Below are 15,058 nucleotides of genomic sequence, written 5' to 3'. Positions count from 1 at the left end.
ACTAAAAGTGATTAGATAAGACATTAACAGCTTTTTTGGGTTATTATTATGTATAGTATTAAGGCTGAATGTGTGCAAATTATAAATATTTCTTCTTTCTGTTTCTTTATTCCCTTACAATCACCCTGCTACCTCACTATGGCCCTCTTGACTCATGATGAATATCAAATCTCATAACTATCGAATCTCATTTGTGCTTCTCTTTGTCGATCATTTAGAGGACTCGCAAGAAACAATGTCGTTTGGCTTCATTGATGTGCAAATGCTATGTTGAGCTCTTTAGAGTCTCAGCACATGGACACTCATCTGCCTCACAGGCAGCTGCTAGATAAAGCAGGGCATTATGGGTACAGCTGAGCTGGAGATGTGTGTGCCTAAATTGAGCTATTTATCTCTCGCACACAGGGTCAAAGCTGGATAAAAGACATTAGTTCAGTAGAAGAGCTTTATATGGACCTCATCAATAAGACCGTCCATATATCATTGACATTTTCACTGAACACTGGTTAGTTTTCGAGTTTATGATATAAAATGAGTAACAGTTGACCGACTTTGTGTAATTGTGAATTAGTCAGAAACTGCACTGTACTGAGAATAATTACTCTGAATGATCTGTTATTAAAAGGAGGTGTGCTCTGATTAGGTGTAATTGTATAGTGAGAGGAAGTGAGGCGCATTGCTTAATGTGTCTCCATGGTTACTGGAGGCGTGGCTGTGGGGTGGAGGCGGGGATGAGGTGAGAGAGACAGAGAAAGAAGAGAGGGGGGTATCTTTTTCCATTCGTCCCTCTTGCTGTTTCCTTGCATTGTTTTTATCTTATCCAGAGTTCCAGAGTGCAATCAATCATGTTAAAATAGCAAGCCACGCTTTGGCGCAGATTTAAGCACACACACAAACATGCACACTCAAACTCATCTAAACGCACACATACACGTAATGCCTCTTTTATAGTGTGCTCTTTGATAAGGGTTCAGGCTTTTTCTAGGTAGTATACACTATTAAAGATGTTTTAAGCTGTCCATCACAAATAGAGAATTCATTATTTTCATTGCTCATGCTTTCATGTTAATTGAGAATGGAACGATTCTGATTTTCTGGTAAATCAACTTGCTTTTTGTGTGAATGTATTGAATTAATTTTTTAATTATTATTATACATACACTGTTGCTAAATGAAAGTTTGGGGTTAGTAAGATTTCTTAATATTTTAAAGGAAGTCTCTTATGCTCACAAAGGCCCCATTTATTTGACCAAAAAATAAAAAATAGAGCAAAAACAGTCGTTTTGTGAAATATTACCATTTAAAATAACTTTTCTATTTGAATATATTTAAAAATGTAATTTATACCTGTGATGGCAAAGCTGAATTTTCAGAAAACTTCAGTGTCAAATGATCCTTCAGAAATCATTATAATATTCTGATTTGGTGCTCGTATAACATTTATTGTAATCACAGTTGAAAATGGTTTTACTGCTTAATATTTTTTTTCTTTAATGAAAGAAAAGTAAAAAAGAACAGCACTGAAAACGGTAATCTTTTATAATATTATAGATGTCTTTACAGTCACTTTTGATCAATTTTAATGGATCCTTTCTGACTAAAAGTATTACATTCTTTGAAAAAATAAATAAATAAAAATCTTCCCAAATATATATCTGTTGGCTTTTCAGTCTGTCTTTCGAATGTCATTCATTCATTCACAATTACATTTTTTTTTTCCAGATCAGTGTTCGTTTGACTACGATGGATGCCGAGCTGGAGTTTGCCATCCAACCCAGCACCACAGGAAAACAGTTATTTGACCAGGTGTGTGTGTGTGTGAACTTGTTGCTGATTTATTTATTTTTTTTTTTAAAGAATTTAAGAACTTTTCTCACATTGAGATCTTGATTCAACATCCTGCTCCTCATAAATGTCCATTAAATGTTTTCTGATTGGCTGTGAATATATCACATTCAGTGTGAGCAGAAATATTGACTTGCAGTGGAAACTTAAGAGCATGTCAGACAAGCTGTGTCTGTGTGTTTAGATTAAGAACTGGAAATCCTTCTTGTGAGGGAATTCTCCCTTCCTCCACCCTTCCTCTTTCTGACTCTGCTTCTTCCTCAGGCTGTACATTTCTGTACAGTCCCCTCTTCCTCACTCTTAGTCACTCTGTACATCACGTCTATGAAATCACTCTTTCGTAAAAAGTGCATCAAAATTATTAAATGTATTTGTTTAATTTTAATTATTATTAAATTAGCACAAATATGTTGTGAATATTACATATATGGTCCAGTCCCAGCTGGAATTCCACTTTTTCCATGTCCATGAAGAGGAATTTGAGCCCGAGCCTCCTTTTCATATCCCTCTATGACAGAAAGCGAATGCGTGTACTATGGGTGTGCAAAATTGCATTTTATTTAATATGCCTGTTTATTTAATATGAATCTGTTTTATAGGTGGTGAAAACCATTGGGTTAAGGGAGGTGTGGTTTTTTGGACTGCAGTACCAGGACACCAAAGGCTTTACCACCTGGCTTAAACTCAACAAGAAGGTGTGTGTGAATGCATATAGCTGCTTTATAGTGTCCAATTAGCACCAGGCTTCATTTTTATACAGCCATTTATTTTTTTGACATGTTTTTTCTCTAAACTGTCAATATTTCATCATCTCAAGTTCATTTTACTATGATTTGAATGGTATATAATTTTAGTTGACAAAATAAACATTTGAATTATGATTATAATGTGCAAAATTAAGAAAATGAGTTAAATTGTAACAGGCCAAATTACATGTCAACACGTGTCCTTGCTGTTTACATTTAGTTCATAAAATACAGCATACAATAGGTGACTTTTTCAGAAGATAATGTGTTGTGAAATCTTCATCCTTTGGAAACGGTCATTAATTTTAAGTGTTTTAGAGACTACCAAGGATATTGCATTATGTGTGGAGCATTGTTACGATAACAATATATTCACAACAGCATATTTTAGTTCAAATTTAATGAAGTTTTAATTCAAAACAGTAATTCTCATCATGCCACTTTTTAAATTATTTTCTTCATTATCGTTGACTAAATAAAAAATAAAACCTGTCAACAAACACTTTCGTCTGTAATGCCGCTGACAAGATTTCACTGATTAGCACTTTCTAGTGAAACCTGCAGTTGTCAGCCTTTTTCAGACTTGTCTTCCAATTTTCTTACGTCCCAATAATTTTACCCAGGGTGCCTCAAAAAAGTGCCATTAAAAAAAAAATAACAAGGAAAGGCAGTGAGAGGTCTGTTAATTTGTGCTGAAGAAAGATATAATGGTTGGTGACAGGAAGGTGGAATTAATGACTGTGTCAAACTGAAAGTGATTCTAGTTTATTCTTTGTTGTCTAGGTTATGGCTCAAGACATCTGCAAGGAGAGTCCATTGCTATTTAAATTTAGAGCAAAGTTTTACCCTGAAGACGTTTCCGAGGAGCTGATTCAAGAGGCGACTCAAAGACTCTTCTTCCTTCAGGTGTGTGTTGTGTGTGTGTGTGTGTGTATTTACTGTATGTCTTGGGTAAAGTTAAGCGTAAGATGTGGTCTTAGATGTATTAATATAGAACGCAACTGGAGTGGACCAGATATTGCATAATATGATATTGCACAATCTGGTGGTCAGTGAAGGAATTGCACCGGCTGGTCTGCTGACAGGCCAACATTAAAGCATTGCTTGCTTTAAAACAGTTGCATTGTTGGTTTACTTTAGGTGAAAGAGGGGATCCTGAACGACGATATCTACTGCCCCCCGGAGACTGCAGTGTTGCTGGCTTCTTATGCAGTGCAGGCCAAATACACTGACTACAACAAGGATGTTCACACTCCTGGATACCTGTCCAGTGAGAAACTGCTCCCACAGAGGTGTGTATACACAGATATTTTAGTACCAGTAGGGACTAGTGCTTCTCCAGAGTGGGGGAGCACAGATTATTGACAGAAAGTGCACTCAAATCTGTTTTTTAATGTGGTGTATATAATACTTCTCTAAAATCAGCTTTTCAAAGCATCACTAAACATGAAATTACTTAATGAAGGGAACTAATAAATCTCGGAAATCTATTATATCGACAGTATGATTAATAACTACAATATTTACAAATGGCAATAGACAGCATTATGGTTGAAGTAAATCGACTAAATTGTGTACAAAGCGTCTGCTAAATGTAAATCGCAAATCTTAATTGTGTAAATTATAAAAAAGCAATCCTAAAAAATAGACATTGTATAAACACAGACGTTATACGTAATAAAAATCTATTAAAGTAGAATTAAAATATTAATAATATAAATGTTGGGTAGCACTTTATTTTAAGGTGTCCTTGTTACACGTTACATGTACTTACTATTATAATAACAATTAATTATGCATAATTACATGCAAGTAACCCTAAGCCAAACCAAATCCTTACCCTAACCATATAGTAAGTACATGTACTCATGTAGTTAATTAATACTACTCAGTACTTATATGTATAATTACACTGTAACAAGGACACCTAAAAATAAAGTTTAACCAGATGTTGAAAATAGTTAAGTCTTAACTCTTCAAACACTGTATTAGTTGTTTTCACATTTCAAACCATGTCAGTCACGTACATCTTTTTGTTCATTGATGTTAAAGTAAGTGGTTAAAATACCTGTGCTGTGTGGTATTGTAAACATTTATTCACTAATCTGTTGAAACGCCAAGAGTGGTGTATAATAAATTATTTGTAATATGGCTGCAATAACTAAAATCAATAATGAAGATAGCTGGCAATTAATGTGTTTATTAATTAATTATCGTTTATTAGTTGTTTCGTTGTTCATGGATCATCTTTGTCAGTGACATCACTTTACACTGATAAAATCCATACTTCTGTGAAAAATGCATTAAATACTGTAAATGGGTCATAGTGTCTTGTGTAGGCTTAAAGCATAGTACTTAATGTTTTGTTAAAAGGGATCAGCCAAAGAACATGTTAAGAATGTGTTTGATATTCTAAATGTGAGCATGTGTGTGTAATCTTTCCTCTGCAGAGTTCTGGAACAGCACAAGCTGAATAAGGAGCAATGGGAGGAAAGAATTCAGGTCTGGCATGAGGAGCACAAGGGCATGTTGAGGTACAGCCAATGGAAGGCGCTCTTGCTTTTTTTCTGTTTTATCGCTGACTGCAGTGACCCTGCCGATCTCACACACACCAGACAGAATGATAATGTGGATCTGTGTGTGTTTCAGAGAGGACTCGATGATGGAGTATCTGAAGATAGCTCAGGATCTGGAGATGTACGGTGTGAATTACTTCAGTATCAAGAATAAGAAAGGATCTGAGCTCTGGCTGGGTGTGGACGCCCTGGGACTCAACATCTACGAGCATAATGACAAGTACTTTAAGAAACATTATACATTTAACATTTATAAACAAATTAATGGGTTTGAAAGGTGTCACAAATAAATTTAGTAGTATATAATAAAGTACCATAAAACACTTTTTTAGAGCATTAAGAAATTTATTTAGCAAGGATGCAAATCAAAAGTGACCGTTAACAAAATTGTAATATTGTAACAAAAAATTATATTTCAAATAAATGCTGCAGTAATACTTTCTATTCATCAAAGAATCCTAAACATTTTTTTATCATAGTTATCAACAGCACAACCATTTTCAACATTGATGATAATAATAAGAAATATTTCTTGAGTAGCAAATCAGCATATTAGAATGATTTCTGAAGGATCATGTGATACTTAATACTGGAGTAATGGCTGCTGAAAATTCAACTTTGCCATCACAGGAATGTATAAGATTTTAAAATATATTACAATACATTTTAAAATGTATACAAACTGTAATATTTTACAATATTATATCTCAGAAATAAATGCAGCCTTGATGAGCAAACAGTCTTAAAATAATTAATAAATGAAAGAATAATTGTAATCTGTATTATATATTTCCCAAATTTAGTAACATGTTTACGTTAATCAAAAACTACAATGAATTGAAAATAAAATTACCCTTGCTTTCATTGACCGTTTGTAAAAAAGAATGATAATAAATAAACCTTGTAAGAGTTTCAGGCATAGAAAGTGACATTTATTTCTGTGCCAAAAAACCCTGACTCATCTCTTCTCCTCTTTTCAGGATGACGCCTAAAATTGGTTTCCCCTGGAGTGAGATCAGGAACATTTCTTTCAACGATAAAAAATTTGTCATCAAACCCATTGATAAAAAAGCCCCGGTATGTCAAACAAGATTTGTGTCCGACTTATCACAGTTTCTGTCCAGTTTCTTTGGAAATGGCATGTAGATAAGAGGAACACTGTTATTGCAAAGCCTTAGAGTGGTGAAATGTTTCATGATGTGATTTGAGGATGGTGAAATCACAGTAAAGACTTTCCTTTGAAGTTGCACGTTTTTTCTTTCTTACACTTTATCATAGGCATAAAGAGTCTGGAAGTGTTTTTCCCCCCCCCCATTCTTCAGTATTTCCTATAGCTCCTGATTCCTCACTCCCTCCACCTTCTTTCTTTTGCCCTGTTCCGAACTTAGGGGGCTGTTTATGTAGGCAGCATTTTAAAGCTTTACAGGAAATATGTAAATAATGTTCTCTCTCTCTTTTCCCACAGGACTTTGTTTTCTATGCCCAGCGTTTACGCATTAATAAGAGGATTCTGGCCCTGTGCATGGGGAACCATGAGCTTTATATGAGACGCCGTAAACCTGACACCATCGAGGTCCAGCAGATGAAAGCACAAGCCAAGGAGGAGAAGAACCACAAGAAGATGGAAAGGTGTGAGAAAAAAAGCACCACACAAAGGCTCTGATATTAGGTCAAGATTGTGATTACTGGTGATGATTTGGATTCATTCCAATGATTTGAATATGTTGATTCTGTTCACCAAATGGAATTGTTCAGATGTGTCCTCTGACTCATTCAGTGAATTTTTTTTTTCGTTCAGATTTAAAGGGGTCATATGATGTGATTTCAATTTTTCCTTTCTCACTCTAGCTTGGCCTCAGCTCACACTTAGCCGCGGCTTCCGCTCACGCTAGGCCGCCGTGTTTTTTGTTGTGAAAACGAAACTACTTTGTTTGGCCTTCCAAAAGAGGACGATATCCGCTTCGTCATGCCTAGAGCTGATCCGTGCGGGGCATAGAGGAGAAACAATAATGTACAGTATGTGGAAAATAATGTTTTTTTTTTAAACCGCATAAACGCATTTCATTACACCAAATACACAGTTCTTTTTAGCAGCATCATATGACCCCTTTAAACACCAAAATAATTTGGTGTAGGCTGTATTTGCTTAGTATGTCTAGCTAAGAAAGGCAGAAAAATAAGTTTTTTTTTTCTTCTTTCATTTAAAAGACTTGTTTAATAACTGATTCTTTTGAAACCCCACAAATTTTGATCTTTTAAAGCATTTATCAGGCACGCTAGGAACAAGCTTAAGTGTTTATATTTGTGTGCATGTGTGTTATGTTGATAAATGAAGGATTGGATGTTTAGATTAGTTCATTGTTCAGTGTTGGACGCTTCACAATGCCAGGAAGGACTTCTTCTAATACATCTGTCTGTTTGTTTCAGGGCCATGCTGGAGGATGAACGTAAAAAGAGAGAGCAGGCCGAAAAAGAGAAAGAGAAGATTGAAAAAGAAAAAGAGGAGCTGATGGAGAGACTAAAAGTGATAGAGGAACAAACAAGAAAAGCGCAGCAAGGTAACATGGAGTGAAATTCGCTCTTTGTTTTTTTCTTCTATTCATTAATGATTATTAATCACCTACTATTTTGTGTGGGCAGAGCTGGAAGAGCAGACCCGCAGGGCGAGGGAGTTAGATCAGGAGCGTAAACGCGCTCAGGAGGAGGCAGAACGCCTGGAACGAGAGCGCCGCCTGGCAGAAGAGGCCAAAGCGACTCTGCTGCAGCAGTCTGAGAGCCAGATGAAGAATCAGGAGCATCTGGTCAGTTACTAAGACAACCAAGATACACATTGCCAGCCACTATGGCAGCGCAATTCTAGTCACCATGACAGCTTAACAACAACACCAGTACAACACTTTCAGTACGTTACAGTTGTAACCAAACTACAATTATGACGTTTCCATGAGAACCAAACATCATCTAACCACTGAGTGCAGGACACCCACAATTACATGCGTTCCCATGCAGTTCTGAGAATATGTGCGTATATATGTGTGTGTATACAGGCAACTGAACTGGCAGAGTTGACTTCTAAGATCTCCCTGCTTGAAGATGCCAAAAAGAAGAAAGAGGAGGAAGCATCAGAGTGGCAAATGAAGGTAAACATGGTTACTTGTTAACAGGTGCATTGCAGCAGCGTATTGTAGACAGAGATAGTTAGTCATAGATCTATCCATCCATGCTTTTTATCACCATATACCTTTTTAGGATATTAAGCTGGATATATAACTTAAAAAGGATTATTTTACAGCTTTGACAATATTCAGTTTTAACAGGTATATTTAATATTAAAATTAAATAAATAATTATTTACATACTCCCATATGAACATATATAATTTAATCAGTTTAAAAATCTTTAAAATTATATGCTTTGAAATGGTTAAAGGAAAATATGTTAAAGTTTGGGGTCAGTATTTTTTTAAAGAAATGGAAGGATGCATTAAATTGATCAAAAGTGACAAAGACATTTTACAGTAAATTTCTATTTCAGTTTCTATTTCTATTTTCTAAACCTGAAAACACAATCGCAGTGTCCACAAAAACATGATGCAGCACAAATGTTTTCAACATTGATAAGAAGAAGAAATGCTTTTTGAGCACCAAATCAGCATATCAGAATGATTTCTGAATGATCATGTGAAGACTTGGCTGCTGAACATTTAGTTTTGCCATCGCTTTAAAAAAAAAAAAAAAAAAAAAAGTAGTAATGTATATTCATGATGTATTTTTGATCAAATAAATGCAGCTTTGGTGAATGTGACCTCTTTCAAAAATATATATTAAAATATTGAAAAATATGCTATATATAAAATATATAGCATATAAAATGCTGTTGCCCTTCTGTAAACACAGTGTTTGCGTTCAATCTGTGATATGGACAGTTTGAAAGAAATTAGGAAATTTAAAGGGAAATTGAAATCAGAATCAAACTTCCAGACTCTTAATAGTATCATGCTTGTGCTAAAAGCACAGTCTTTAATGACCAAATAAAAAGCACATTAAATATTATAACACAATTTGTTAACTTTTATATGGTCTAGATCAGTGATGGGCAAACTTGGCCCTTCCAGGCCACTTTCCTGCAGAGATTTGGTCCAACCGTGAGTTTTATCAAGTAGTCTTGAAGACAATGATTAGCTGGTTCAGGTGTGTTTGATTAGGGTTGGAGCTAAACTCTGAAGGAAAGTGGTCTGGAAGGGCCAAGTTTGCCCACCCCTGGTCTAGATAATAACATTGCAGTGCTGTGTGTCTCTTCCAGGCCACTCAGGTGCAGGAGGACCTGGAGAAGACTCAAGAGGAGCTGAAGAACAAAGTCACGTCAGTCCATGTCCAAGAGCCCATGCATGGTGAAAACGACAATGACGAGGGTGATGAGAGCAGCGCAGAGGCCTCCGCAGATCTCACCTCCGCAGCGGCCTATAAAGACAGGAGTGAGGAGGAGCGCATGACAGAGGCTGAGAAGAACGAACGAGTGCAGAAACATCTGCTGGTGAGAGAACTACTTCACAAAGTTTAAAACACTATTTAAAAAGGGATAATTTACCCAAAATAACACTTCTATTATCATTTATTTGACCTCATGATATTCCAAACTGCTTTTTGACTTTCGTTCTTGTGTGGAACACAGGAGGAGTTATTTTGGAGAATGTCCAAGCTGCTCTTTTTCAATATAGTAAAAAAGTGGTCAGCCATGGTTAGCATATAGTAAAGGCTTTAGTAAATTTACTTCGAACAGGAAAAAATTGAAGTGTGTCCTTTTTCCACAGGCTCTTACTTCAGAGCTTGCTAATGCTCGTGATGAGACCAAGAAGACCCAGAACGACATCATCCACGCAGATAATGTACGAGCAGGACGTGATAAATACAAGACGCTTCGTCAGATCCGCTCTGGAAACACCAAACAGCGAATCGACGAGTTCGAGTGCATGTAAATGTACTGCAGTCAGCCAACGGGGGGAGCTACAGCCTGTCTTTTTCATCATTCCTGCAGAGGAACTACAGTACCCACAATGCACCACTCCAACAGAAAATAAAGCCAAATATAGAATAATGCTGCACAGTTCAAAAATTCCTTTAATTCAGGAGTGTTGTTTGGGTTACTGCATTATAAGGGAGATTTATTTTTTGCATTGTGTTTTGACCTAGATGTAGCTTTTTTTATTGGAAAATGGATTGCTGATTAACCAAACTAAAGGGTTTTAATTTCAGTAAAACTGGGATTTCAGTTGGAATGAAGTTTAAAAAAACATTCCAGTGTTAGGATAGGTTTCAAAAGCGCTCCAGAGAGACATGTCTGTGCCAATTCAGATCAGTATAGTTGATATCAAATTTTACAGTGCCATTGTGATGGTGAAATAGCCTAGCTATTGCTATAACATTGTATCTATGTGCCTTTCGAATAAAACAACTACAGTATAGATTAAAACTCATGGCTATCTGCTCCCCATCAACCACTCTGCCAATACTGGCAACCCACAAGAGCAAAGGTGTGTGTGTGTGTGTGTGTGTGTGTGTGTGTGTGTGAGATCCCTGTTGATATAGTTTCTCACTGCTGCAGGTTTGTGGCCGCTCCCTGTTTGTGCCTTTTCACTGAAGAGAAAATATCAAACTGTATTTTTAGTTTAGTTTTTTAATCCTACTCTTATTTTAAGCATTTTTTTTAATGAGGAGACTTTTGTTTTTGAGGCATTTGAATTTTTTCGCAGTATTATTTTATATAGAATCCTTTAATAGAATGACACTTAAAAAGCATCTTCTGGGAAAAAATTTCTCCCTTAATTTCTGAACAGTATTTACCCAGAGTGTACACCGTTTTAAATAGCCCTGCACTTGTAGGCAGTGCCTTAGTTGTTTTTGTGATCTGTATTCATTTTATTTTTATTCATGTGGCAATATGCTGCACTGAAGAAATCTGTCCCCAGCTACTTTGGAAGAATTCTTCATTCAGATCTTACTCTTGGATACTTTCTAAACTAGTTTGATATACAAGAACATGTATCTCCTGATAAAAAATATGAAGTTTGTTCTTGTATACAGCCTTCTTGTTACCTGGGCGATTTCCCGCCCTTAGGCTGCAGGTGTTTTTTTTTTTTTTGGTCAACCAATCACAAAAAAAATTGCTGCTTCAAACATTTTCATTGCAACTGTCAATAAAATATTAAAAACATCACCAATTTATTGGCTAGTGTTCTTGCTGATTCTTCAATTGCTTGGTCATGGTATGTGTACATTATTAAAAACCGATATGGTCAGAATACACAAGCTATGTTTAGAGATCACTTAATAATCTTATCTTAATTTCTGAATATCTGCAATATATAATGACTAGGCTTGTATTTAAAAAAAAGAAGCTATAACTAGGGTGCAAAAAACGGCAGAGAATTTGAAGGAGAATGCCATAACTTTAGTTTTAATGTACAAATTTAGACAATGTAAAAATAGTTTAATTCATATAAAATGTATAGTAAAAATACAGATTTTTAAAAACATAAATACAAATTTTAGCAATTAATTTATTGACCATTTATTTACACAATTTACAGTCCCTCTAAGCTGACAAACATGTTAAACACATTCCAGCCATCTATCCTGACAAATTTGAATGATCTTAATTCCGTAGTCCAGGGTAAGCCCTAGTGTCTCACTTTTTGCTAGGCTGTTACTAAAATTAAGATTCGTTTTTTTGATGATCTTATTACTAATGGTCGGTGGAATCAGGCCATACGGGCTTTATTTACTCTAAAGTGCGCATGCGCTGGGCCTGCTGGAAAACGTGATAATTTAATATTGCTGAACTGACGGACTTTGTTAATATCATCATAATTTCTGCCATGTTGCTATATTTGACCACACGTCCATACAGTCTATATGCACACGTCCCATTTTTAAAACCCCGCCTTCGCCCTTCAACACGTCAGCAAACCCCCGCGCCCCGAATGATTGACAAGCTGAGAGCTTTTATAATTGGCTAAAAAAGCGCGGGCCGTTGCTCTGACTACTGTCAATAAAATATTAAAAACATCACCAATTTATTGGCTAGTGTTGTTCTTGCTCATTCTTCAATTGCTTGGTCATGGCATGTGTACATTATTAAAAACCGATATGGTCAGAATACACAAGCTATGTTTAGAAGAGATCACTTAATAATCTTATCTTAATTTCTGAATATCTGCAATATATAATGACTAGGCTTGTATTTAAAAAAAAAAGAAGCTATAACTAGGGTGTCAAAAACGGCAGAGAATTTGAAGGAGAATGCCATAACTTTAGTTTTAATGTACAAATTTAGACAATGTAAAAATAGTTTAATTCATATAAAATGTATAGTAAAAATACAGATTTTTAAAAACATAAATACAAATTTTAGCAATTAATTTATTGACTATTTATTTACACAATTTACAGTCCCTCTAAGCTGACAAACATGTTAAACACATTCCAGCCATCTATCCTGACAAATTTGAATGATCTTAATTCCGTAGTCCAGGGTAAGCCCTAGTGTCTCACTTTTTGCTAGGCTGTTACTAAAATTAAGATTCGTTTTTTTGATGATCTTATTACTAATGGTCGGTGGAATCAGGCCATACGGGCTTTATTTACTCTAAAGTGCGCATGCGCTGGGCCTGCTGGAAAACGTGATAATTTAATATTGCTGAACTGACGGACTTTGTTAATATCATCATAATTTCTGCCATGTTGCTATATTTGACCACACGTCCATACAGTCTATATGCACACGTCCCATTTTTAAAACCCCGCCTTCGCCCTTCAACACGTCAGCAAACCCCCGCGCCCCGAATGATTGACAAGCTGAGAGCTTTTATAATTGGCTAAAAAAGCGCGGGCCGTTGCTCTGACTTTAGTTTTTTTGGCCTGTTTAGTGCTCCTCATGATGGCACCCGTTAGGTTGTTTGCAATCACGTGATTCTGACGACGCGCTAAATTCAGAAGGAGGGCAGGAAGTGAAAAGCAGAATGGATGAGATGGAGGAAAGTCGCTACTGTACTGGTTTAAGAGAAATGTATAAACAGAAAATCACAACATATGTTGGATGTGATCCTAATGTTATGAAGAGGAGCGATTTTTCAACTAAATTGAAATACTTGCCTGTCATCGAGGCGGTGGATATAGGCTAAGCAACTATAGTTAGTGTAACCCTGATTGCAAACAAGCTATTGCGAAAGTAAATCCCGTATTTATATGAGGGATGCGGGATATATGCAAGAGGGTCTGGCTGCAGACTTGCACTTGCACTCTCAGGCTTGCATTCTCAGACTTGCACTCTCAGGTCTCAACATTTTACAACAGTAGCCAGGTGGTGAAGACAAGACAAAAGAAACTAAATTATGAAGTCACTTGCAATCGACACGAAATCGTGCGTGTTGCCAAAGGAGACAAGACGCTGTGGTGGTGATTAAACCATTAAAACTAATTTAGTACCGTAACGTACAGGGTCCTGCAAGTCATCTGTAGGAGAAAAAGACAAGACCCGCAAATCTGTGGCCACAGAACAGCAGAATATGAATGCAATGCGCAAAGTCTTGGCTTATATGGCTTATATAATATGGCTTAATGTATTAAGATGCTATCAAAATATCAAATTCAATATACAGTTTATTAATATAATGAATATGTATATAGTATTTTCCTCCCATACCACAAAACGTGGCATAATGGACTAAGATGATAAAGACAAAACTCAATATGCTCCTCTTCATTATTAAAATATACATAACTAATATGTACAGGCAAGCAGATGAGCCCAGAATAAACGCAACGTGCAAAGTTTCGCATTAAGCGTTTATCCATATAGAATAAACTGTCTACAGCTCTTTTATATCATTGTCTTTGTCCATTTTACGTGTTTTATTTATAATGATTTTCTATGGGAGGAAATTGTTTAACGTGCAATTTAACGCAATACGTTCTGGGCCCATCTGCTTGCCTGTACAGAGTTGATCCTTTTAATAACACAATGCATTTCATAATGCACGTTCATATTTGCTGGTCTGTGTATACTTTGAGTCAACAACAAGACTCAATACTGAATACTGAATTGTCTTTATCATCTTAGTCCGGTATTATGCCACATTAACTGTTTTGCTGGAGGACAAGTGAAAGTTTGCGCATTGTGTTCATGGCCATCTGCTTTCCTTATAGTACATTAAATAATAACAATATATCAAATTTGATCTTTTAATTGCACGTAATGTATCTTAATACATTAAGCCATATTACTTATGTTTTTCTACGGGAGGAAAACGCTTAACAAGTGACTTTGTGCATTGCGTTCATATTCTGCTGTTCTGTAGCCATGGATTTGCGGGTCTTGTCTTTTTCTTGCAGGACCCTGTACGTTATAGTACTAAATTAGTTTTAATAGTTTAATCACCACCACAGCATCTTGTCTCCATTGGTAACACGCACGATTTGTGTCGATTGCAAGTGACATCGCAGGAAGCGGAGAGTGCAAGTGAAGATTGCAAGTGACATTGTAATTTAGTTTCTTTTTTCTTGTCTTCACCACCTGGCTACTGTTGTAAAATGTTGAGAGATTCAAACAAAAAGTAATCAATAAATGGAACAAAATTAAAAATAAAAAAGACTGCAAGTGTCTGAGAGTGCAAGTCTGCAGCCAGACCCTTCTCGATATATGTCACTCCTGAAACTTTGCTGCATGTACAGTATGTGGCCGTTGGTCTTGTTAGCAGCTAGAGCTGTAGTCAAGTCCAGCTTTGTCGAGTCCAAGACAAGTCCAAGACCAGGACTAGTCGAGACCGAGTCAAGACCGAGTCCAAAGAGGTTCGAGTCCAAGTCAAGTCCAAGTCCAAAAGTTTCGAGTCCAAGT

At 36.2% G+C, this 15,058-nt stretch overlaps 1 protein-coding gene across 1 annotated transcript; it reads left to right on the top strand.

The window, feature by feature from the left end:
• Window positions 1–1,727: 1,727 nt before the first annotated feature.
• LOC107557108 (moesin-like) lies at window positions 1,728–11,315 on the top strand. The gene is made up of 13 exons (XM_016240431.1): window positions 1,728–1,806; window positions 2,445–2,540; window positions 3,375–3,497; window positions 3,732–3,883; window positions 5,042–5,125; window positions 5,241–5,387; window positions 6,148–6,244; window positions 6,633–6,796; window positions 7,595–7,725; window positions 7,808–7,968; window positions 8,215–8,307; window positions 9,470–9,700; window positions 9,978–11,315. The coding sequence occupies exons 1-13, from the start codon at window positions 1,744–1,746 to the stop codon at window positions 10,140–10,142; spliced, it is 1,707 nt and encodes a 568-aa protein (XP_016095917.1). The 5' UTR covers window positions 1,728–1,743; the 3' UTR covers window positions 10,143–11,315.
• Window positions 11,316–15,058: the final 3,743 nt, after the last annotated feature.

The sequence above is a fragment of the Sinocyclocheilus grahami genome, unplaced genomic scaffold, assembly GCF_001515645.1.
Source record: "Sinocyclocheilus grahami isolate Dianchi unplaced genomic scaffold, SAMN03320097.WGS_v1.1 scaffold589.1, whole genome shotgun sequence".
Classification (NCBI taxonomy): Eukaryota; Metazoa; Chordata; class Actinopteri; order Cypriniformes; family Cyprinidae; genus Sinocyclocheilus; species Sinocyclocheilus grahami.
Note: the sequence above shows the minus strand (reverse complement) of the source record. Positions and strands in the feature narration are given on the sequence as shown.